This window comes from Solanum stenotomum, chromosome 10 (assembly GCF_019186545.1).
Source record: "Solanum stenotomum isolate F172 chromosome 10, ASM1918654v1, whole genome shotgun sequence".
Taxonomy (NCBI): domain Eukaryota; kingdom Viridiplantae; phylum Streptophyta; class Magnoliopsida; order Solanales; family Solanaceae; genus Solanum; species Solanum stenotomum.
Window position 1 is genome coordinate 5,564,297 of NC_064291.1, and position 25,990 is coordinate 5,590,286.

The 25,990-nt window shown below is 31.8% G+C and overlaps 4 protein-coding genes across 6 annotated transcripts in view; 2 read left to right on the plus strand and 2 right to left on the minus strand.

Moving 5' to 3' along the window:
- The window catches only part of LOC125842141 (serine/threonine-protein kinase BLUS1-like), a 287,074-nt gene that overhangs the window by 126,585 nt on the left and 134,499 nt on the right, over nucleotides 1-25,990 (plus strand). Inside the window, exon 1 of one of the 2 annotated variants that reach the window (XM_049521368.1) lies at nucleotides 8,515-8,518. The exons of the other annotated variant lie outside the window; for it this stretch is intronic. The gene's annotated coding sequence lies outside the window, so the exon portion shown is untranslated. Of the gene's footprint in view, nucleotides 1-8,514; nucleotides 8,519-25,990 lie in introns of those variants that run through there. 2 annotated transcript variants of the gene reach the window in all.
- Nucleotides 376-6,603, plus strand: LOC125842171 (uncharacterized). 2 transcript variants are annotated; one of them, XM_049521405.1, is made up of 8 exons: nucleotides 376-510; nucleotides 1,137-1,490; nucleotides 3,194-3,328; nucleotides 3,410-3,452; nucleotides 5,533-5,609; nucleotides 5,896-5,964; nucleotides 6,048-6,162; nucleotides 6,267-6,603. In XM_049521405.1, exons 2-7 carry the CDS (start codon nucleotides 1,204-1,206, stop codon nucleotides 6,112-6,114), a joined length of 678 nt encoding a protein of 225 aa, XP_049377362.1. In that variant the 5' UTR covers nucleotides 376-510; nucleotides 1,137-1,203; the 3' UTR covers nucleotides 6,115-6,162; nucleotides 6,267-6,603. The 2 variants fall into 2 exon arrangements, with proteins under 2 accessions (XP_049377362.1, XP_049377361.1); XM_049521404.1 differs by lacking the exon at nucleotides 5,533-5,609.
- Nucleotides 12,415-13,644, minus strand: LOC125842163 (B3 domain-containing transcription factor NGA3-like). The gene has a single exon (XM_049521395.1). The coding sequence runs from the start codon at nucleotides 13,358-13,360 to the stop codon at nucleotides 12,458-12,460; it is 903 nt and encodes a 300-aa protein (XP_049377352.1). The 5' UTR covers nucleotides 13,361-13,644; the 3' UTR covers nucleotides 12,415-12,457.
- Nucleotides 18,859-20,385, minus strand: LOC125842161 (B3 domain-containing transcription factor NGA3-like). Its single transcript, XM_049521393.1, has one exon. It carries the CDS (start codon nucleotides 20,176-20,178, stop codon nucleotides 19,231-19,233), a length of 948 nt encoding a protein of 315 aa, XP_049377350.1. The 5' UTR covers nucleotides 20,179-20,385; the 3' UTR covers nucleotides 18,859-19,230.

Sequence of the window (25,990 nt, forward strand, 5' to 3'; positions counted from 1 at the left end):
TACAAACTCCAGCCCACATAATTATCAATGGAGGTTGATTGCTAGTGGTAATTAACTAAAACTATAGCTATAATGACTAATTAACTAGTATATATTTGATTAACCATTGAATTTACCTTTTAAAATTCACAACATTAATCAATTTCAGTTACATATATGTATTCATTCATATTTCATAATAATTGTGACAATTTTTATTTTTTTTCAAAATGAATTTTTAAATCTTAATCTTATGGTATAATGATGAGACTATTTCACACTTAAGTTAGAAGTTTCAAATTTGTGTTAGGAGTATGAAGAAATTATTAAATAGATTTTGTAATAATTCGAATTTAATCAGAATTCAATACCATTCCGAATGAAAAACTAGAAAAAAAAGAAAAAGATTCCCCAGTATCTTTGCTCCCTAAACCACCGCGGCGGGCAAAGTAAAAATGACTTGTGTCCGTCCGGTCCACAACTATTTTCAACTTTCCATTGAATCAACTTGACTCACCGCTACCGTCTCAGGTCTCTTCTCTCTCTGTGCGTGCGCCAACATTTCTATATCTTTACCTAACAATGTTTGTACTTCCTTTATTTTCTTGCTTGATAGGTTGCTTCTAAGTTAAAAATCGATTCAAACAATAATTTATCTAATTGAGGGATTTGGATGAAAATTGAGTGATTGAATTGTGTAACTGCGGCAGAATTTTGAGATGGGTATTTCTATTCTTTTCATTCTACTTGTTTTCGATGTGGGTTTGCTCAAATGGGTGTCCAAAACATCTTCTTTTTGTTTATTTGTTTAATTTCCGTTTCTTACTTGCTTCTGTTTGGTTCTACTAAGATGGATCAGTTAGTTCATGGTTTACTAGGTTTGCTTATGAGCATGTTCATGTGCTGGTACCTGGTAAATGTACTCCTTTGTTTTGTCCATGCAAGTGAACATTGAAAACCAAAAAAGAATTCATGTGGTTTCTGTTCTAATAATGACTGAATTACATTCCACTTTTGATAAACTGAAATTTGGATTTGAGCTAGTTTAATGGCTTACTTGATTAAGATTTATTGGGTGAGTATTCGTTACTTGGTATAGGGTATAGTGAACAAAATAATTATCAGCTTTATATTGAGTTTGAGCTTGTTTTGTATAGGAGGAATGTTAAAAAGGGTTGCAAAAGGATAGCAACGCGTTTGCTTGGTTCTTTATATTTGTTACCAATGCAAGATGTCGGTGTAGTCCAGCATGATAGTACCGTCCTCTGTGATGATCCTTCTGATATTGAAAAGCAGAGTGCGGAGATCAGCAATCATGACTTAGCTACTGAAAGAGTGGATCAATCTGTACTCACCATAGTGGTTCCTGCAAGCGAATCAATCAACTCCCAGGCTCCCACATTAACCACAGACCCAGTTGGGAACATTTCCACCATTGAGAAAATAGCAATTGTAGAGTCTCCTAAGAAGCCTTACTTATCCAGGAATCATAGTTTTCATGAACAATGCAGGTTTCTAGCTTTTCTACTTGCATAAAGATTACGACTTTTGATATATTTCTTTACTGATTCTCCATATAAAGTTATAGTATCAGCCCTTTATATGTTTCAAACTTTTGATCCTTATTTAGTCCTTTTTATGTGCAATGTTTGCATTGTAGCCACATGTGAATCGAATAACCCAAAAAGAAGAAATCTTGCTTGGTGAGACAGACCTTCTTGGAAGATCTCTTCTTTTTTATTGGGTAACTAATGAAACTAATGAAAATAGTTACAGGCTCCATAGTTGGCTAAACACACCCAAACTATGAAAATACAAGCAACAGAGCTCCATACTCAGGCTAAAACAGAAAAGTAGACATAATTGAACTGATCCTGGGAGGGACCCTAACACAGCCGACATAAGCTATTTCCCTTGCAGTAATTTCAGGGTCTCGACAAACTTTTTCAAAAGTTCTCATGTTTCTTTTTATCCACAAGCTATGCACAAACTCAAGAGTAAATCATCTTGAAGATTTGAGCTCTTTGTGTTTTCCCTTTTGCACACATTATGACTTCATTGATATATTGGTCCCAAGAGTGAAACTGTAATGTCTTAGCTTTCTCCAGGATTGAAGTTTTTCCCAGCTGCTTCCCCATAATCACAGAAGACAAATAAATGGTCTCTTTATTCATTGTGTATCTGGCATAAGGGACAGTGTAAAGAAACAGGCATTCCCTATTTTAGCAATCTATCTATAGTCAGCACTCTGTCTTGTCATTGAAACAGAGTGTGAATCTAGCCTTTGGTCTGGCAGCATTGTGATACATCAAATTCTTTCACATGACTCTGGACTCAGGGACCATCAATTTTATGTAAATCATTGAGATCAGGCCATTCCCACAAGTGTTGTTATACTGAAAGTGGACTAGGGAGATTCTAGATTCAATTACTAGGAACCATCAATTTCTTGGAAGATCTCTTGTTCTACCTTGATTTAGCTTTTCTTTCCAGAGCTGTTATAAAAAAATCTATTTCTGTAATCATGTCAGAAGTTGCTTATTGATCAATATCACTTGGACTTTGTGTTCTTATGACACTATGTCTCATACCTTCTTCCCTTTTGACACTATGACCTTTTTGTTCTTGCTAGGATTTAGCTCTGCATCATGAGCTGCTGTGAATTTGATGTGTTTTTATAATCACGATCCAAGTAGTGGTTGTGCTCATTATACATGACTTTTGCTAAGTTGAATGGTAGAGTACGACACATAACTAACAAGGGGTTAAAAATTGAAAAAGGAGACATCAAATATGTGAGATCGAAATGCTTAGAGGTTTTATATTTGAATCAGTGCCCACTTTATTTATAATAAAAGAATTAAATTGATGTCCATAACTAAATTGAAAAAAGGAGACATCAAAAAGGTCATTTTGCAAAAGTGGAGGACTTTTAAGGTAGTATCTTTTATATATTTGTTGTACTTTCTGGCTTTCTAGTTGGTAATCATTCAGAACTTGCTACAGCAAAATGACCTTTCTTTCCCATTTAATATTGAGAGTGCCAATCTTTTTATTTTTTATTTTTTGATTTCCATATCTGGAGTACCAATTTTAGATGATTTTAGGTACTCACATTGGAAAGTCTCTTAAGCTGCTTTTTAAAATATAAAGAATGAGGCTCTGGTCCAGTATTGAAATTCTTTGAAATTTGTGTTCTGTGATGTTCTTCCAGAGTATGTCAAGAGGAAAAGGAGGAAGAGTTGATCGATCTTGGATGCCACTGTCGTGGTGGATTGGCAAAAGCACATCGGACATGCATAGATACATGGTTTAGTACTAGAGGTTCAAATAAATGTGAAATATGCCAGTAAGTGGTAGACTAAGTGCATTTTAATCTTTTTTTTCCCTATCAGACGGTATATGGATGTAGGTTTGCCATTTTATGCAGGCAAGTAGCTGTAAATGTGGCATCTCCAGAGGCTCATGCACCTGTAAGTATCTATCTTTGTTAGCAATGGTTTTGGATGAGTGCTGGACGTTGGATCTCTTTAAACATTAGTAATGCATGCTTTTCGCTCTTTTTGAAGTTATTGCTGGGTGCTTCAGCCATCAAGCTAGACTGGTCTTTTTAAGCATGAATATCCTTCTGGCCTTTCAGCTTATAGGTTTTTAAAATTGAGCATTTGACTGCACCTGCCTCCCTTAGATGGTTTTGTAGTTGGCTAGTGTTATTTTGTCTGTTGTCCTCCCCTTTTTGACGAGGCAGTGTGCCTTTTTTACAGCTTGTTGCCTTTCTTTCTTTGTCTGCTTCTTCCCCCTTTTCCTTGTATGTCATTTGTTTTGTTGTTGTATCCCCTGTCTTGGTCCCGAGATATGATCTGCTTCTTCTTTAGAAAAAAAATCAATTCTGGATTCCAGTTATTTGGTCTCCTCATTGTGCATGAAGTTGTCTTGTATACAGTCATCAGGTAATTAGGCTTCACATTTTGTTCCTCATATTGCTCAACAGACTTCTCAGTAGTTGGATCGCACCTAAGGTTGACAACCAACTGTATAGGCTCTTGGTTTTTCAGTTCTGAAGCAAGACTTGTAGATAGATTAATATTATTGAAATCATCCTGAATTTTGTGTTGTTGACCAGTGCCTTCACTATCAGATTGCTAAGTGTTGACTAAGTTATTCTCACTATTATCAGACTTTCCAGAGTTTGCATGCCTAGAGTTGCTTCCTGATCTTCTGTTCTTGCTATTCTCTTTGTTCTTATTTTTCCTTGTTCTGTTGTGTCCTTACCTTAGCAGTTCTGGCATTGACTTCACCAACATGACTGCTCAGTCCATAACCTTGTTCTGATCAGCAGAGATGTTAACTGCATTAACGTCATTTTGATCCTGCTGTGTGTCATCCTTACCCTTAGACTGGGAAGAATTAGCTTCTAATATCTTGCAGTCCTAGACTTGTTTCTTAAATGAGTTATAGCTTGCTGAAAAACAACATTGCTTTTCTTCATAGGCCGCTTCTGTTTTCTGGTTTTTTCTTCTTGCTGATATTCTGCCTAGCTATCATGACCTTGTGAACTTTTTCTTTTCCATGTCCACATCTTTTGTGATCTCAGCCTCAAGCTTCTGTCCATACCCATTTTCATTCTCATTCACTGCCTCAGAAATCTGCCCAATTTTGCCTGAACTTTCATTGTCTTTCACCTCTCCTTTATCTTCACTTTGTTCCAAATTTTTTATTCAATCGGATCCCTCTTCAGTCTGCATAACATCCATTCCCTTGTTGATTTTTCGAGCATCTTTAGAATCCTTGTCTCTATTCCTTTCCAACACTCTACAATTCAATATGTTATTGTAAAGATATGGCACCTGGGTCTAACTCAACTCCAAAAGCTAGCTCATGAGGGGAGGATTGCCTAAGTCCATTTAAGGAAACCACCAGGGGATGCCTGTAAGCTGAACCCACACAGGAACTGTTTGAAATCCGGAAACCACTTCTGCAACCTCATTTGCAATCTGTCGATTTTGATCATTCTCTTGAACCACGCCATATTGAAATCATCTTCATTGATAACATCAAGAAACACTTTGTAGTTATTGAAGACTTCAATTTTAGCAGACACCTTAATCGGGAAGAGTTCTTTGAATTTGGATCCAAGTCTTTCAGTTTGGGGCCTAAGATTGTTAGTCGACCATTCTTCGGCCATGATTCCAAAGTAATCATTATGAGTGGTCTACTTGGCAACCACTGATTTCGAACATGTAGATTTGGTTGAATTTGTACTCGTAGAGAGGTTAATAGCTGTTGCATAGGTTCTTTTTCCTGCTTTTTCTTCACAATTGAGGTTCACAGTGACCATTGAGGACCAGCTTTCGAAAGTACACGGAGAGCCTATGTTCTAGAGAAAATATTGACTGTTTTGGGTGATTTTTACACTTTTGAGTTAGGCTCAATGTCCATATCCATAAATAGTAATTTCATTTATTCCCTTTTTGGTTTTTGTGGCGTCAACATATGCGACATGCCCTCCTTTTTCTGTGACAAATATTGTACTGATTTAACTTGTTACATCAGGTTAGAAATCAAACAAATAATGTGGATCCAGATTCTACTATGTCAGAGTATAAAATTAACTGGTGGATCTTATTTAGGTAGTCTCTTGTTCCAAATATTTGGTTAAAATCTCTGAGCCAAGTTCAAATTCATATGGAGATCTGGTGGAACACCGTGACATTTATTATTTTATGAAANACTTCTCAGTAGTTGGATCGCACCTAAGGTTGACAACCAACTGTTATTATTTTATGAAACAAAATCTTCTTTTATATATATATATGATTCAGAAAAAGATATAATCTCAAAGATTAGTCAGCTACAAATTATTGGGATAGATACTCTTATAATTATGTTTTGACTGCATCATTTTATGGATGGCAGACAAGTTACTGGATTTGGAGAGTCGATCCTTCTTTTAGGGGGACGGATATTTCCCAAGAGCGGGATAGAGTAAGGAGCATTACACTTTCCCAAGCTCCTGCTTTGAAGTCGATGTCTTGTGTATTACTTCTAAAATCAGTCAGTTTGTACAGGGTTGCCTTAATCCACTTTGGGTTGCATTTTGTATCCTCATTGGCGGTCTGTTTCTGGATGTGTTAATATCCATTACGCTTGGAGTCTCTGCATTGCCTGTGAACATCATAATCGGTACATGCCCTTGATCTTTTCATTAATCGTTTGTTGTCAAAACTTAGACACTAGATACTGTTTAAGTGTCCCTTGTCATGTTGAAAGCAAGAAGCAATGTGCAGGGGTAATAGTTGTGCTGGGACTCGGAACAGCTCTTCGGCTTGCCCTTGAGTTCTGCCATGATCGGAGTATCAGAAGTGTAGTTCACCGGTTAGAAGGAAATGTCAGTCTTGGATATCATCCTACGGTATAATTGTTCATACACCCTGAAACATTGAAATTTATCCAGCCTGCAACTTGAAAGATTTGTTGGAGCCAGTATTTTTAGATGACAATTTCTGATTGAGAACTTACTTTACCCATTGTATTTATTTCGTTTGAGGATGCAGTGTGCAGTTTGACATCTTGTTTTGCAGCTTTGATATCTATATACAGCAGTCTCTATTCCCAAAATTACTTGGAACACAATAACTTTCTGTAGCTCTAAAGTGTTTATTTTTTGCCTTTATGCTGATAAGTTGGCCTTATTTCCTTTTTTTGACATCTTGTGATGTGTACTTGGTGACTGCTGTGAGTAATTTATGCATTTATCTATCACACAACCAAAAATAAATACATCAACAAACTTTTAGATGCATGCATGGCTCTTGTAAAAGCAAGATTCTATTTGAAAGATAATTATGTAACTAAGTAAACATCTATTAGTGTTTTGTTTAACATAGTTATAGTTATAACTAATTTTGATTCGCAGCTAGTTTTTAATCCGAATGGTTAGCTACGTTGTGTAGTTAGCCAAATATTAGTTATTTTGCCTCATTATGTTTCAAGTCTTTACTATATTTGAAAATTCCTCCATTTACAGTGCATAACACATACTAACACTGCAACATAGGTTACTGTAATATATAATCCCTCCGTCCACTTTTATTGTCATGACTAACATTTTACGATGTATTTTTTTCATTATATTGATATGCAAAAAACTACAACTTATAGTATTTTTTGTATAGTTTTTGAATATTTAATTTTTTTGTTTAAAATATTGAATTAATATAATCTAATTTAACTTTGAAAATTAGCTAAATTGATTTTTGAAAAGCGTAATAAGACAATTAATAATGGACAGAGGGAGTATATGGAAGGATTGGGTTTGTGTGTGTCATGATAATCACTATTGGGCCAGCCAATTAAGTTTGGACCATAATTGGTCTCTATCTTTACGGCTGTTATAGCTATGGAACGTAGCTCGAATGGTTACTATCAGTGCTCACACTATTATAGTATCATATAAATATAAGGGAAAATAATACTTGTACCCCAAAAAGAAAAACTATTTATGAGCGGCTATTTCTTATTTTCATATTCCCTGTTTTTAACTATTAAATCACATTTATTACTTGATATTATCAAAGTATGTATATACTCTAATAATATTAAATCAGAGTATAGATATGTATATATTGTTAGAGTGTATATATACACTCTGATGATGTTATCAATGGTTCCGTGAATAAAACAAGGGGACAAACAAGTAAATAATTTGAGATGTGAGTCTGATCAAGATAAATATATTGGGTTAAATCCAATTTAAGTAAATACTTTCCCCTAATAGGTTTAATTTATGTAGTTTTTCCTTAATATAATTGGTTTGAGTTTGGTTGTTTTGTCTCCAAGTGACTACATATTAATACTAGGTAGTCAGGTTGTGCTAGTGTGTGCCCTACTGCCCTTATTCTACAATCCAATCAAATGATTTGGGTAAAGAATACAAATGTTTACCTAGAAATTTCCTTGCTCAAGGAAGGAAAAAATGACAATCTATTACACATGATTTCTCAAAACTTCAATAACTTCAAGCAATTTGTGGATACAGACTTCAATAATCACAAAGGATCAAATTTTTAATCCAACACAACTTGTAACAACTCTATTACAAGATACAAAGCAACAACCCTATTGCCCACCATATCAACCACCTTTAGTTAACATAGACTTCAACAATCACGAGGCAGTTAATTCTAGCCAACAGCTCAACTCATAATAAAATGATCTTGTGCGATCTATTATTCTTTATAGCTTAGGAATAAATCTACAATATGAGAGCACAAGACACTCGACTCAATTAACAATTTAAGACGCTGCAACACTCTATCAAGGTCCTTGTTGCATATGAGAGTAGTTCTCTTTGAGAATGGCTTTTTGCTTTGAATATTTTTTATTGCAAAAACTAGAATATTTCTTGTCAACATATCAAATGTATAAAAAGACAAAATAACCTAGTAGTTTGTCATTGATCGAGGACTGCTCCTACCATAATAGTTTCTACAACTTTACCGCCGCACTCCATTGACTTATTATGTATGATGAGAACTCAAAGGACCATATCCTTTTATTAATTACTATTTCTCTATAATTTGTTAAATCATTAAAACTTCTAAATATAACAATTAGTTTTTAAAGTTAGTTAAGTAAGCTTGCTATAGAAAGTCACTTTTCTTATTGCAGCTTATTATGATATGATGATGTAAAAAATCATATACGTACTGGCAATGCACAAAAAAGTTAAAATAGTACTCAAAACAAAAATCTTTTATTTATTTATTTATTTTTTTTTTGGCTTTTTTCTCCAATCAAAATTGACTTAACAAAGATATAATCTACTTATGACTTATTCGACTATAAATCTTTTGTCCTTTTCACGCCTATAAATTATCTAAATTATTCATAGCTCATTTTGACGTGCCTATATTATTGCATCTTTAGACATAAAACTTAATGAATATGGATTGTAGTGTGGCGGTGGGACTTTTTCATCATTAATCAAAAGTTTTGGGCTCGAGCTATGAGTATGGAGAAAGTCTTGTTAAAAGCGTAAATCTTCACCTCTAAATAGGTCTTGCAATGCGATCAACATTTAGTCGGATCAGAACCAAATAAAAAAGAAAACCATAAAACTTAAAACAATGGCCACTTTCTAGCTAGGGTCACTTTCTTACTTTAGAAACAATGGCCCCTTTCTAACAATGATCAAATTTAGCTCATTACTTTAAAACAATCACACTAGTCACAACTTAATGTATTATTAAGTGATAGTTTTAATAGTTAAGAGGATGGAAGATTGGTTTTATGCCCCCTTCCTTAATTTAATGGGATAATTAGGTCATATAGCCCTTATTTACAAAAATAAATAAAACTAAAGGCCTTTTATTTATTCAGCCAGTTAAAAAATTTCTGCATATGATTCTTTTTTTCACAAAATTTTGAAGACATCTATTCTGTGTTCTTCTTCTACGATATGCTGCGTTTTTCTCTTTAAAATTCAACATACCCCGCAAACATGAATCATTTCGAGCGAATTATAAATTAGAAGGCTCGAAATATCGAGATGATTTCATGTATTATACAATTTAAGACTATCTAAAAGTGATTTTGAATTCATCGAGATTGAATAGTCTGTGTATACACATATATATAAGCTATATTATATAATCAATATATATTTTCTATGACTTTTGACAAACTATATTGTACATATAATCTGTGTATACTTTCTACTGTGTTGGCTATTTTTTTTTTATTTTAATAAAAATATAGCTACATTTATATGAGTGATGAGAAGAAAAGTTAGTGTAATAAGGCTGCATATATATATGTATATAGAAGTTTTCACAGACTAAAACGTGAAAGTTGATCAGAAAAGGTTTCGTTATGTTTGTCTGGCCAGAAACCAGCATACTCACTGCCACAACAAGTACACTAACTAGCAACCTTCTAATTAATTGCAATCACTTTGTGCCATTTCACCAATAATATTAATAATATGGTTACCTAGCTTTGCTTTGCTTCAAAAAGTTGGAAAACCTATACATGACTCCTATAAGTATACTACATTAATTAAAGTTACACTAGCTAGGGTGGACCTTTCATATGCATGTGTACTCATTAGGTATGTCAGGGTTAGTTTGATAGAGCGTATAAAAATAATGTTAAAATATATTCCTTTTGTTCCATTTTATATAAAACTTTTCAAATTTTGAAATTTAAACAAGTCTATCTTTGATCATAAGTTTTTTTATGAATTTTTTGAATTATCAATTATTGTGACTTATAATATTTTTTACATAGTTTACAAATATATATATTTCATTTAATTTTTTATTTTGAAGATTCCATGCTCAAATTTTCGATTAAACGTAAACTGTTTGATCGCGAAAAACGAAAAGTGTCACATAAATTGGGACAAAATACTATATATATATATATATATATTAGTGATGCTTATATATATTAATTATATATAGATAATTTCTTATGTATTATTTGGTTTGGTGTATTCAAATTTACATGTATTGCATAAATAATATTTATTTATTTTGAAAAAAAAAACAAAAAAAAATATTTATTTACAAAGTTTATACTTTTTACAATTATAGTGAAAATGACATAAAAATAGTTTTTTTTTTTTGAGAAACAATGGAGTCTTTAACCATGCTAATGCATGCATTAAACCCCTTGTATTACTAATACCTAGAAATTCATGGTATTAGTAATACATACCTTAATACACAATAGTGCATGACAAAGTATACCGTATAACATATATTAATGCACAAAGTTAATAAATGCACAATTTTTACTAATACACTCTATCAAACGAACCTTACAAGAAGATCAGTTTCTAAGGATGAGGTGTTCTATCGAGGGAAATTAACCAAGCAGCTGAATGATGGAACAAACATTTGGAATGAGACAACCTATGTAGAATTTAAAATTACACATTTTTGTTTTCTTTAATAAAGTTTTTTTTATATAATAATTGTAAGGTTTTGGTAGAATAATTTCAAACAATAGACCATTTCAGGAGAAGACCATGTACACAAACATGAACAATGAAGCTGTGATAACAATATAACTTCCAAATCCAATAAAAGAGAAAATTAATCCATCTTATTTCAACAACCATAGCGGGATTAGTTGACTTTTTGAACTTTCACCTTGGTAAAGGTCCGATCCCCACTTTGTAATTCTTTTAAGAAGATGAGGACCTTGTCTTTGATCAAAAGAAAAACGTTGTTGATATATGTGATACATGAACTTTCTTAGTCATGTATTAGAAAATTATATTAAGGTACATGTATTATTCATGTACTGGGAAAGAGGGGATGAAGAAAAGACCTAAAATAAGATAAATGTACTAGATCACTCGATTGGTACATGTACATGATAGAAGAATACATAATTTACCTATATATGTACATAAGCCAAAAGGTAAGTCAAGTTGATAGAAGTCCACTTGTATTCTAAGAGAATTATTGATTATGAAACCAAGCAGAATGAAGAATCATTCCGTCTTCAAGAAGAAATGAGTGATTGAACGTGTTCCTCCAAGCTCATTGAGTTAACAACAACAACGACAACAATAACATACCTAGTATAATTCCCACAGTCTAATTTTTTTTTTTGAAAAAACCTCAACTTTGATCAATTCCTTCCATGACAATCATTGTTCATCAGCCTGATCAATATGAGGCCGAGTTGTCAAGTTTCGACTAAGGGAGACCAAGTAGAAGATGAAATAGAAGAAGTTGATCAAGTGGACTAGGGACATATATACGTAAAACAAGCTAAGCCTCATTGATCAGGTAGATGATTTAGAGGAGAAAGAGCGCAAAATTAAAGAAGAAAGATTTGCAAAGACTTGAACTTGATAATCAGTAAGAAGAAAAGTAATCAAGTATTGGTCCAAGAAGAAAAAATGAAATCAGTGAGTGATCCATCTTTATTAGATTATCAAAACAAAGAGAATTAAGGTTCTCAGAGTCTGTAAAGATATGACACATGGGTCTTATAACTCAATCCCCAAAAGCTAGCTTGAGGGGAGAATTATCCAAATCCATATAAGTAGACCACCAATCTATTACCTAATCAATGTGAGACTTTTATACACTCTAACACAGTTTCCTCGATCCCCTATGATTTTGTATGTCAACAGACTATGTTTATAAAAAAAAGTGAGGGAAAACTGACGCATTATATACTAATTAGTTAGATCAGGGTCAAAACCTGCCCTGCAGGGCCTTCATTTGAGAAATCAAGCATAAAATAACTAGCATTCAGAGGATCTAGCAATAGTATTTCATCCTCAACAACCTCAATTGTCTAAAGTACTGATAAATATACACAAATTGAACCTGAAATTACTAATCTTTCTATCTCAAAGACTTCCCATGAACATTATGAATAATGTTTCGTCCTTCCATAATAGTAATTTGGTCCCTTCATAATTAGCTAGTAGTATATGCATTCTGCTATATCAGATATCCAAATCGAAGGACATGGATGACTTGCCTTTTTCTGATGATTCTTCAGAGGGCATTGGGTAGTCCATATTTACTCCAAACAGCCTGAATCGCTTTGCTGTCGCTTTACCTTGAACCACTGGTACCGAATTGGACACCCTTGGCTCCGCAACGCTAGTATAACCTTGAGGAGCAGTTGATTTCATCAGATTATTATCGAAAGGGATTGCATTTACCGCCACACTAGTATTGTTGTTGAAACTATAGTAAGGACTAGTACTGGAATTACCAATTCCATACATGTAATAGCTATGTGAAGGCTTATAATAATTACTTCCTCCTTCCACCAGCAAATTACGCGAAAATGTTGTTGGGTAAGACTGTAAAGGAAAGATCCGCCCATCAGAAAATTGGTGCGGTATCATAAATTGATTGTTTATGTTTTCATGAGGACGACGACGCCAGTCAATAAAAAGACGATGCTTGGACAACTCACCAGCTCCACGCTGAAATGAAACAATATCACCAGCATCAAGTTTCTTCTCCTTCACAAAACGGCTCCATCCTTTAGTCATTACATAGCTCTGACTACTATTCCAATACGAATACCTAAACCTCCATGGCTTCCCATTACTATCTTCAAAATTCAATAGTAATCCCCCCTTATCGTTACTAGAGGAATCGAGAGGGAAATACTTCTCCGCGTGTTGTTTGGGTATGACTAAGCGATTAAGCTTACCAACATCACTAGGAGTAACTACCTTATCGAACATATGTTCTCTTTCAATCATTGCATCAAAAGTAGATGAATCCATCAACATAAGCTCCGTACTGCTGCTAGGCCGTTTATGTTGTTGGTTGTGATAAGATGAGGCCGATGCTTCTTCTCGTATCGTACTATTAAACAAGTTCATCATCAAATGTATAGATAGATAGATCTAGAAAAATTAATGGTTCTAGGGTTAAGACTTGAAAGAGTTGTAGTAATTGTTATGGTGGGATCTGGTATATCATTTCTTTACAACTCTTTTATGTTGTGTCTACTTCACTTCCTGTCTGTACAGTCTCCAACTCCAACCAGTCTGTACTATTTCCATATATATAACTCAGATCACCACCCTTTTTCTCTTCTGTTTCTACCCTTTTTTCCTCCTTTGTGCTACTATATATATATATATGCTCTTTCTTTTCTTTTTTAACTAGCTAGTTCGATCGGCTTTTAGTAGATTTTAGGAGGTCTATAATTTTTAGGTACTTATAGATAAAATTTCGAGTTAAATGTCAAAAACACATTTGAATTACTATCATCATAAGTTAGTTTGAAAAACACACCTCTATCTTGTCTGGATCAACTGTGTGTATGTAGGACACACTTAGGTGTGTTTGGCCTTTTCATATATAACCATGGGCAGATCTACATGAAGTTCAGGGGTTCAATTATACGGTATATATAGGATCAAATATGTATTTTATGTCTTTATATTTAATATTTGAACCCCTTCATCACAAGTAAAGGGCTTATTCAGTGGCTATGGCCGGGGTTCAGAAACTAGTAGGCGCGTGGGTTTGAAGCTGGCTAGCAATATTTTTAATGTTTTAGCTTATTTGTCAACACTATTTATCATGTTTTTTCTTAACCTTCTCAATGAAAATCATGACTCGGCACTATATATATAATCCAAATCACCATTTCTTTTAAATATTTTTAATAGTTTAAGTGTGAAACTGAAACGATGTGTGTTTTTGATAACTTTTTATAAGCATTAATAATTATAGTTGGAGATAAACTTTTAATGGTCGGCGTGCTTTCAATGAATTAAAATTTGAAGAAACAATTGGGTTTGTGTATGTGATGATGATCACTGTTGTAGCTAGGTAGCCAGGCCCACCAATTATCTTTGGACCATAATATGATAATTCGTCTTTATCTTTACGGCTGTTATATATGGAACGTAGCTTGAACAGTTACTATCATTGCTCGTACTATTATACTATCTCCGTCCATTTTTACTTATTATAATTATTTTTTTATAATTAAACGATAATAAATTTGATTAATATTTTACATTATATATTTTTTTTCATCATATTGATATGCAAATGATTGAAATTTATAGTACTTTTCGTATAACTTTTGAATATCTAAATTTTTTGTTTTATAATATCAAATTAATGTAATTTAATTTAATTTAAAAATTTATCAAATTGACTTTAAAAAAACGCAATATGACGATTAAAAGTGAACAGAGGGAGTATTATATATAAAAATATAATTGCTTTGAGTTTTGATTGTTTTTAGGATTTGTTGCAATGTGATATATATTCATTTTTTAGCAAATAAAAGAGATTTATTACCTTTCTTTATAGTACTATCTTTTTTATAATTATATAAAATATAGTGTAATAATTAGATTTAGAATTTTGAAGTATGATTAATAAAGTTAATTTATTATGTTTGTCTGCTCATAACCAGCAAACTCACTGCCACCCAAGTACGCTAGTAGCTAGCTTTTTGCCATCACTCTATAGTTTATACATGAGAGAAGCGGTGGAAATTATTACTCGCTCCGTTTAAAAAAGAATGATCTGTTTTTTATTTTGGTCGGTTTAAATAAAAATGATCCATTTTTTTTTTGGTAATATTTTAGTTTCAACTTTTCATGTGACATGTTTAAGACCATAAAATTAAAAGGTATTTTGGTACTTTTATCATAACTTTAATTTAGGACTATAAGATTAAAAAGTCATCTTTATTTTTTTAAACTTCGTGGCAAGTCAAACTAGATTATTATTTTTTAAACGGAGGGAGTTGTTTTAATTATTTCTGAACTATTGACAGTCTTAAATACACTCATTTACTTGACTAAATCAACTTAAATACACTCTCGATTTTGCAACATGAGTGAAATATATCCCTAAATTTCTGTCAAATTTAGGGTGTTTTAAAACTTCTCTCGGTTTTTTATTAAGAGTTTCATGCTCCTACAAGAGTTTGAAACAACTTGTTATGTCATGTGGCAGGTCGGGGGTGTATCTAAGTCTAATTAATCAAATACATAAGTATTTTTAAGATTGTCAATTGTTTGGAGACGAAACTAATAATTTGCGCTATGTTCAAAGATGTTTTCAATATTTTTCTCTTTATATATATCATGTATGCCATGTCAGCAATAATATCTATGGAGTACTTTTTATTTAATCTGGTTAGGTGGCTTTGCTTCAAATTAGGCATGAAGTTGGAAAACCTATGATTCATATTTATGTAATCACTACGTACTCCTATACATCCTATTCCTATACTCCATTAATTAAAGTAAGACTAGCTAGGGTGGACCTTGCATATGCATACGTCTGATCAGTACACAAAATTAGTTCACATCCTAATTGAGATCAAATACTTCTTTAATTTCGTCCTGTCATGCTATTTTTTTTTAGTCTGTTATATTCTAACAAATAGAATAATATACTTCTATATTTAAAATAATTAATATTATGTAATAAAAAGCTTTTATAGAGTTGGGATCTCAAATTGTAGTAGGGAGCATTATATTGTTTATGTAAAGGTGTGTGTAGCTAGAATTTGTATTTTTTTTAAGGAATGTACATGTATGACCATAGTGAATAAACATTGTTTCATGACACATTAGGACATGATCAAGTAAAATGAATTATATTTAAGTAAAAATAAATCAATCTTTTACTTTATATGTCTAGTCATTTTTATTCAATCTAATGAATTAATTACATGAAAATGAAGTGGGCATGACAGCCCGAGAGTAAGATAGAGGAACATGATAATTTTCTTTAAAAATGTGGTGAAAGGTTGGTTGATATGTTTTAGACTATCAATTATTGAGAATATATGAGTTACGTTGAAGTGTGTGATAATTGAAGTGTCTAAGCGGAATATTTTTTTTGATATAGATAACGGTGGGATTTTTGTCTATTCTGATATCATATTGAAGTGTATGACTATCTCATCAAAAAGTTTAATAAATAATGGATCTTTTTTGAAATTTCAAAAAAGTGCGCACATAAAAAGGCAACCCGAGTTTTTTTTCTCGATATATATAAGGGTGACTCCTGGTACACCGGGTGTAAATTAGTGTGGGAATGTTCGATACTCCCCCCATTCCATATTGATTGACTTTTTGAGGCATTTTTCATTTTTCAAATTAACTTAATTGTTCAGTTTTCAAGATTACTTTTACAGTGTTCTTCCAATTTTTATTTAGATTTTCAATGTGATGATTTCAATAAATTTGACAATAATTAATAAGGGTAAAAATGGAAAACTATGTTCAATTTATGTCTTAATCTACTTTTCTAAAAAGTTGTGAAACACCTCAAAAATTCAATTAATATGGAATGGAGGGAGTACCATGTTTAATATATTTTCCGTTATTTTTAATTTGGAGGAAAAAATTAAAGAAAACCCACGTGAAGTTAGGCATTTTTGTTTTCTTTAATAAAGCTTTTCTTATAAGAGAATTGTGTCCATCATCCCATTTTATATGGACATCTTATTAAAAGTTAGTTATCTCATATTATTTGATCACTTATTTTTTTTCTACTTTACCCCAACAATTAATATGATCTTTGGAATGTGAACAATGCTAAAGACTAGCTATTACCCTATTTTATGTATAGTTTTTCTAACTTACATTTATCAGGCATAATACATAAATATGTCATTTAACTTGGTTTCAGTTGACAACTACATCCTCCAACTTTGAGTGTGCACAAGTAGACACTTAAACTTATATAAAATTGAACAAATAGACACATTCGTCTTATGTGACGTCCTATGTGGCGTCCTACGTGTATTATGCTACATAGGACGTGTGTATATACCTATTCAATTTTATATAAGTTGAAATGTCTAGTTGTGCACACCCAAAGTTGGAGGGCATAAATGACAACTGAAACAAAGTTAAAGGGCATAATTAAGCATTATATATGACTTATTTTTATGTGCATTGATATAAGCAAAGGACAAAATAGTAAACTTGATCAATCTATTAATAATTTGTTAATCACCATATAAAATACAAAAATGATCATCTACTATTAAATGGAGATAATAATACTTCCATATAATGCCTAGAGGAGTTCATTCAGAGTCAATGGATTGATGATTAAAGTGGACCAATCATTTCAGGAGGAAGGCATGTATGTGGCTCAAAGCTGATACTGGCGCACACAAACACGAACAACAAAGTTGCGACAACAATATAACTTCCAACTTTCACCATGTAACTTTCATGCCGAATCTCAGTAATTCAATTGATTGATTATATCTAAATTTTCACATTATTAATGAAAGTTCAGTTTCTCACCTTATAATCTCCTCCTCATTATCCCTTCCTTTACCTCCAACTACAATTGAAATGTGAATCATGTTTTGAAGGAAGAAAAAAAGTTGTTGATTTGTCTGATGTATAATTAAGATATAAGTATTATTTGTGTACTAGAAAAGAGGGGAATAAAATAATTAAATTAAGATATATGCACTATATATAGACTAGATACAACTTAGAAGAATACTATAAGCCGATAGAAGTCTGCTTGTATTCGCAGAGAGTCATGAATTGAGAAAGCAAGTAGAGTGAAGTAAAGAAGAATTATTTCATCTACTTATCTTGAAGAGAAAATGTGATTACTAGAGCAAGGTTCTCTTGCAGGACTTATGGGAATTTAATAAATATAATAATTGAGAAAGTAATGAAGAAAAATGCATCATGCTACGTAGAAATCTCCAAAAGAGGAGAATAATGGTGAAGAGAAATTTTTTGATGAAACTAATGATGCGTGACTCATACTTAAACACAATCAGTAAAAATGATAACCACAATCTCAAGAAGAAAACATTTTCTAAGAAGATAATCATTGGAACTCTTAAGAAGAATGTTGATATGCAATCATTAAAAGGTTGAGAAAGAAAGAATTGAGAATTATAGAAGAATATTGTGTGAAATTTCAACCACAAGATAAAAGGGGGATTGTTAAAATGTATTCTTCCTTGTTTTGGAAGAAGAAAAGAAGAAAGTTCATCTATTAGAAAATTAATAGTATATATTAAGATGCATCTATTATTCATGTACTAGGAATTAAAGAGGGAAGAAAATAACTAAATTAAGAATAGACTAGGTACATGATAGAAGAATACCTAATTTACCTTTGTATACCTAAGTCAAAATGTAAGTCAAGTTGGTAGAAGTCCGCTTATTCAAAGAGATTCATTGAATGAGAAATTAGAAAGAAGAGTGATCAAGTAAAAGAACAATCATTTCCTCCACCTGTCTTCAAGACAAAAAAGGAGTGATTGAGAGTGCTGAATTTTTCACAACAATAATATATCTTGTGAAATCCCACAGTAAAATGTCAAGGAAAACTGCAGCATTACTAAGTTAGATGATGGTCAAATCATGTCTTGCTCTTGAGAAATTAAAAATAAAAATAAAAACAACATTGAGAGGATATAGCAATAGTATTAGGTAGAGTATAGTATTAAATATACACAAATTGAACCTGAAAATTAGTACTCTTTCTATCTCAAAGACTTCCCATGAACATCTGTGTCGAAATAAATTACATTGAATGTGCTATTTTCGTCCTCCATTGCATAATTTGACATTAACCGAGAACCCCTTCGATTGATCTCTGTATGTATACTTTTAATGTTTTTTTTTCTTCCTTCCTTGTAATTTCACCCCTTCCGCGTTGGGTGAGGGGTGAAACATTAGTATATGCACATTGATTCTGGTAGAAATATAGTAATGGAAGATCAAATATCCAAATCGAAGGACTTGCCTTTTTTAGATGATTCTTCAGAGGGTATTGAGTTGTTGTTCAAATGAGAATAAGTCGTTGTTGGGATAGAGGAGGTGTCTGGGTGATCCATGGGACAGTCCATATTTACTCCAAACAGCCTGAATCGCTTTGCTGCCACTTTACCTTGAACCACTGGGACCGAATCAAACACCCTTGGCTCCACATAGTTACTAGTATTACTACAACCTCCCCATCTTATCTCATTATTCAAAGGGTTTGCATTTATCACAGCGCTATTACTCATATTGTAAGAAAGATTACCAATTCCATACATGTAACTATGTGGATTATAAGAATTAGGAGGCTGACCGATATTGCTGCCTCCTTCTAGCAACAAATTACTCGAAAATGTTGTTGGGTAATATGACTGTAAATGAAAGAGCCGTCCATCAGAAAACTGGTGCGGCATCATAAATTGATTGTTTATGTTTTCATGAGGACGGCGACGCCAGTTAATGAAAAGACGATGCTTGGACAATTCACCAGCACCACGCTGAAATGAAACAATATCACCAGCATCAAGTTTCTTCTCCTTCACAAAACGGCTCCATCCTTTAGTCATTACATAGCTCTGACTACTATTCCAATACGAATACCTAAACCTCCATGGCTTCCCATTACTATCTTCAAAATTCAATAGAAGTCCCCCCTTATCATTACTAGAGGAATCAAGAGGGAAATACTTCTCCGCGTGTTGTTTGGGTATGACTAAACGATTGAGCTTACCAACATCACTAGGAGTAACTACTTTATCAAACATATGTTCTCTTTCAATCATTGCATCAGAAGTAGATGAATCCATCAACATAAGCTCCGTAGTACTGCTAGGCCTTTTAAGTTGTTGGTTGTGATAAGACGAAGAAGATGCTTCTTCTCGTACAACACTACCAAAGAAATTCATGATCGAAGGTACAAATAGATCTAGAGATGAATGAATTGATGTTTTCAAACGAAAAAAAAAAATAGACAAATTAATAATTCTAGGGTTAAGATTTTGAAAGAGGTCTCACACAAAAACACAAGCAACTAAAGAGAAGATGATGCCTTTCATATCATATGTGGTAGCGTCTATTTCCTGGAATCTTATCAAGTTAGGCAATTATACTTTCTTTTTTACTCTCTCCTTCCATTCCAATAATCTGACTTGTCCTTGTCTTCGTCCTCGTCCTCGTCACCATATATTATATATATAAAAATTAAAATACACTTCCATGTGTAGATATTTATTATTTTACAGATGGATCTTCATTATAACAGTTGAGACTACTAGTGGAGTGGTATATTTTTCATTTCTCTTTAGGCCCACGAAACAAGAGACAGGCTCACTTGCCTATAATTCTCTTAGACTCTTGTTGATATATATATCTCAATATACGCGGTGTAATATAATTTTATTTACTAAGTTTCTGAGTAGAGAATATTAGAATATATTCAAACCTTATCATTATATTACCTTATCTCGTGGCTGTTTCCAACAAACTCTCGGCTCAATTGCATCAAAATTTAAGTAGAGAAAAGAAGTAAACAATAATGTAATGACAAAGTACATAGATATATAGTACTTATACTACTTTAATTTGAAAAAAATATTTATATAGGGTTTGGGGGTACATTGAATAATTAATTACCAAAAGACCATTGGTTAAATAATACAGAAACCAGTACACAATGTTTTCCTCCAAGCAATATATAATCTTGTACTGATCAAAAAAATGTTTTGGATTTTTATTCGCTGTCATTGAAGGAAAGACCGTACAATAATACAAAAACCTCATTATTTCATTCTCATATTGCAGTTGAATTTGCTCATTTAATGCCCTGCTAGCTATAAATCCACAAAATTACAAATATAAATAGTTAATTCTGCGATAAGTTATTTTGAAATAACATAATGAAAATGTCAAAATATCTTTAAGGTCCGTCAAATTATTTTTCTACTTAATTATGAAATGCATGTTATACCATCTACAAGAAAGAATATCAAGATAACTGATCTTAGTATATATTATTCTTTTTTATTTGCTTCTTCCAAGCCGTATTGTTATCACTAGGGATGTACATAGGTTGATTTAATTTGATTTTTATTGAAAAATAACTAAATGAATTGTGTCAGTTTATTAAATCTATAAATCAAATTAATCCAACCTTCAATTTTGATTTTAGTCGTTTTTTTTTGGGTACAATTACACTGTGATTGAAAAAGAGATCAAATTGAAGATTGTATCCTTGATCGTGTGATTTAATGCCGCACTTGAAGTTCTCAATTGAAGGTTATTCCATTGATCATGTGATTATATTGCTTAATGGCATTTCAAAGACACTTAAGTAAATAAAATTGAAAAAAAAAATGTACATAATGTCATCTTCAAGACAATGTCTTAGGAAAACATATAAAAAACCTCATGAAAAAACACAACACATGTCAATTTTTTTCATCATATTAGAAGCCCAAATATATATATATATAAACATTTGAAAATTATAAATTATTTTTTTAAAAAAATACTTACAAAGCATATTATAATAAAAAAAATCGTGTATAAAAAATTAAAATCATATATATATATATATATATATATTATGCCGGTTTAGTTTAGATTCAATTTGACTTATTTCTATTATCACCAAATCAAACCAACAATGATCGATTTATTTTTTTCAATATCAAACCAACCACAAATCACTTTTTTTTTGTTGTTAATTTGATTTGACTCGTCGATCCGATTTGACTTGGGCAACCCTAATTATCACTCTCATCAGCTTCTAAATTAAATGGTAACATCTAAATTCTATAAAAACCTAATATATAGCTAAAATAAATACTATATATTAAACAAATACCAAAAATAAACAGCTTGATAAACCTGAAAGGAAAAAGAATGTGATCATTAATGCAATTGGTGGACTGACAACGTGCAGAGAGAATGGGATAAATCTATTCAATAAGTAGATTGGGGACCAAATGCCTTCTTTTTATTATCTTTTACGTACTACTACTTTTACTATATGCCTTTTTCTGACTCCGTATATAGCGAAAGGTTAATGCATCGAACCATATTTTAAAATTCATTCTGAAAATGTAGTTTATATTTTAGGTGAATGGAAAGGTATATATGGGTGGCACATTAATATTGCATTGTTGGTAGCTAGAGAGAGGACCACCTAGCTAGTGATCAATTATCTCCAAAGACTGTTCATATCTAAACAGAATGAGAAATCAAAAAAGAGTTTGCATGCTCTAGTCTCAACCTAACTATATACACCATTTAACTCATGCATTTTTTTTATTTTTTATTTTAATTAATACAATCATCATAATTATGATATAGGGTTAGACAATGATCTCAACTTGTAATTTTATTACTCATGCATCACACAACTCAAATTAATTTCTACAATGGAAGAGGAAATTATAAGATGGTGAATCGAACTCTTTTTAACAAAGTGAAAGGCTAAATAGTTGATTTACTAAGCTACTAATTAAGATTCCCCAAGTCTTTTATTTTATATATGTTATCAAATTAAGTTTAGAGTTTTAAGTTTATGGTACAAGGTTAAGTATTACTCCGAGAGAAGTATTGAAAATATTTCTAAACTTGGCGCATATTAATGGTTTCATCCCCAAACTATTGACAGCCTTAAAAACACCCTTTCTACTTGACTAAAACACACCTGATCTACCAAGTAACGGGATGCTTTTAAGTTCAGTAAGTCAAGTAAAGATGTATTTTTAAAAATGTCAATAGTTCAGGGATGAAACTAACTATTTACGCCGAGTTTAGGGATGTTTTAAATACCGGACCAAATGGGTATTGAGCCAAATTTTTCAAAGATGTATATATATGAGACATAGTGGGGACTCATGATATGGTAGCAAGAGTATTAGAGGTCTTTGGTGAAATAGTGAGTGGAATAAATTAATGACCAAAAGGGTCATCGCATTCTAAAAATATTGCTTATGTAGGCCATCACATTCTGAGATCATTTCCAGCAATCAAATTAAAGTACATTTGTTGTTAGGAGAAATATTAATTGCTCAAAACATAGTAATTTAATTTGTAACGAGAAAAACAGATAACCAGAATAAGAAAAGCTTATACTCCCTGTCCATTTTTATTTGTTCAATTTTGAATTTTTATTTGCTATTTTTAACAAATCAAGAAAAGACAATATTTTTTTTATCTATTATATCCTCAATTTATTTATAGAGTTAATGTCTTTGAAAAAGGTAAAACCTCTTTAATGAATAAATTGATTTTGGAATTCTATCAATTAATAGGGATAAAATGGTAAACTCACTATGTCAATTGTCAATTATTATTTTCTTAATAGGCGTGTCAAGTAAAAAATAGACAAGTAAATAATGATAGAGGGAGTATTGAATATGCGTTTTAATTTTGTGGAGGAAATATTAGTTGTATGGACTTTAGCAGCAATTAATTAACGACAATAGCTTAATTAATTGTTGCTAAATATATTTTTTGCTGGCAATTAACACTCTTTATAAATGTCTCTAAGCCCTATAACGACATTGAATCTAATAACAATTAGTTACTAATATTGATAAAAACTTTAGCACTCTTTATTAATGTACTCACGGATCAGGACTCTTCCTATATATTGTTTGCTATTTGTATGAAGAAATTTACTAGCTAGACTTATGTAATGGATCTAGGGTCTCAAATTTATATATATATATATATATATATATATATATGTGTGTGTGTGTGTGTGTTTGTTTTAATTTGACGATGACATGTCGTTAGTTTTCAATAAAAGGTGGCTTTCATTCCATCTGTTGTGGCTATATCAAATTAAAGAGCCTATTTGATGTAGATTATGAAATAATGCTACTAGACAAAATAGTGCCTAGGGTGAAAAGGAACTTATAATTATATTATCCTACCTATGTAGGCTTGGTTAACTAAGGGACATTAATTAATAAACATATTAAGCTCTCTATATATAAAATAATAATTAGTGTCATGCTCTTATTTTCTCCATTATTTGAATTAAGTTTCTGAAAAATTGGGCAAGCTAAGGTAGGTGGTACGTAGCCTATAGTATATTTTATTTATATATATATATAGAGGTGGTCCATGTATAGGAGGTGAAACATTATATTAAAATAGTTTGGGAATTTTATTGATAGTCATTACACCAAATGTGATCTTTACGATAATAGCTTAATTCCGGTTAAATATGTATTTATAGTGGTAATTAACATTCTTTGTAAATGTCCGTAAAATCTATAGTAATATTAAATTTAATGACATTTAACTAATATCGATAAAGACTTTAACATTTTTTGTTATCGTAAATATTCTTTCTTTCATCCATATAAAGATATTTTTTATATATATAAATTGCTAATTCTTTGAACAATTTTATTGAAAGAAGTCATTATTGAGTTGACTTTATTAGATGTATTAAATGCACACGTTTTTATGATCAATGTGGTACCTAAAAATCACATCACAATGGGTTAATGTAATTATTCAAGTACTCCAATAGAAGTGGTTTGGCTTAAATATTCTCTTAAATTTAATTCAAGTAAGAGCGCTTATGGTACTTGTCAAATTAATGCCAACTCTAATTAAGACACATATAACTATATACAATATTATGAGATAACAATGCACGTTAAAAATGTTTGGAGACGAAGCTAGCTGTCGTTAGAGATAGCAATGGGACGGAGTGAATGTGAAGTGATATTGATTTAAGGTTATGAGGGGTGGGGAGGGACAGTTTCTAAGTGGTGCAAGATGGGTCAAAGCCTTGATTTTTTAAAATTATGCGGGTGTGAGGCGGATGCGGGTCTCCTCCCTTCTTATTCTATTGCTTCTTATTAAAAATATTTGTAGTATTACTAGCTTCCTTATTAACAATATGTATATTACAGAAAATCTTTTTAAGCCCAAAAAAATTTACTAAATGTAGATTTTTTCCCCTTTCTATTAACAAAACATGATATTTAGTGACAGTCCTTCTCTATCTAATTACAGATCAAACATACTCTTTCTTTCTTTCATTAATTCATTACTATATTCTAGCTAATTATTACAATATCTTTTCTATTTTTCTTTATATTTATATTTGTAGAACAAGAAAACAAAAAGATGCATATGATATATAAGTAACATGAGAAGGCTGATAGATATGTAATGTTACTTTAGGTATGTAGCAATAATAACTAAAGTGGGGCGGGGCGTAGGGGTTTATGCGGGGTGGGTTAAAAATAGAAAAAAACTGAAATGAGGGGCTAGTTGAGAAGTTTGTGGGTTGGACTAAATCTTCCCCGCATCGCCCCATTGTCAATTAGCTCATATTATATAAAAAATGATCTTTAGCAATAATTAATTAACCACAATAACTTAATTATTGCTAAATATATGTTTAAAGGCAATTAACACTCTTTGTAGATGTTCTTAAAGATTATAGCAACATTGGATCTAATGTTAATTAAGTAATATCGGTAAATACTTACTAATGAGAAAGGAGTTGTGACTTAAAAGGTGTTAAGTTAGTTATAACTAACTCTAGGAAGTTTGTTAGATTAGTTCGTTATCATTTAACGGATTACAACATGTATATATATAATGTAGAAGAGTAGCTTTAATTCATTCAATTCATTGTATTGATTCACAGTTGATCAACAAGAAAACTATATTTCTTCTGGAATCTTCTTAGCTTCGATCAGTGTTATTCTCAAA

Coding starts and splice junctions, on each gene's coding strand:
- LOC125842161 (XM_049521393.1), bottom strand. CDS start 20,178: ATGAATTTCTTTGGTAGTGTTGTACGAGAAGAAGCATCTTCTTCGTCT.
- LOC125842171 (XM_049521404.1), top strand. CDS start 1,204: ATGCAAGATGTCGGTGTAGTCCAGCATGATAGTACCGTCCTCTGTGAT. Junction 1,491..3,193: donor AGTTTTCATGAACAATGCAG/GTTTCTAGCTTT, acceptor ATGTTCTTCCAG/AGTATGTCAAGAGGAAAAGG. Junction 6,163..6,266: donor GCCTGTGAACATCATAATCG/GTACATGCCCTT, acceptor AGCAATGTGCAG/GGGTAATAGTTGTGCTGGGA.
- LOC125842163 (XM_049521395.1), bottom strand. CDS start 13,360: ATGATGAACTTGTTTAATAGTACGATACGAGAAGAAGCATCGGCCTCA.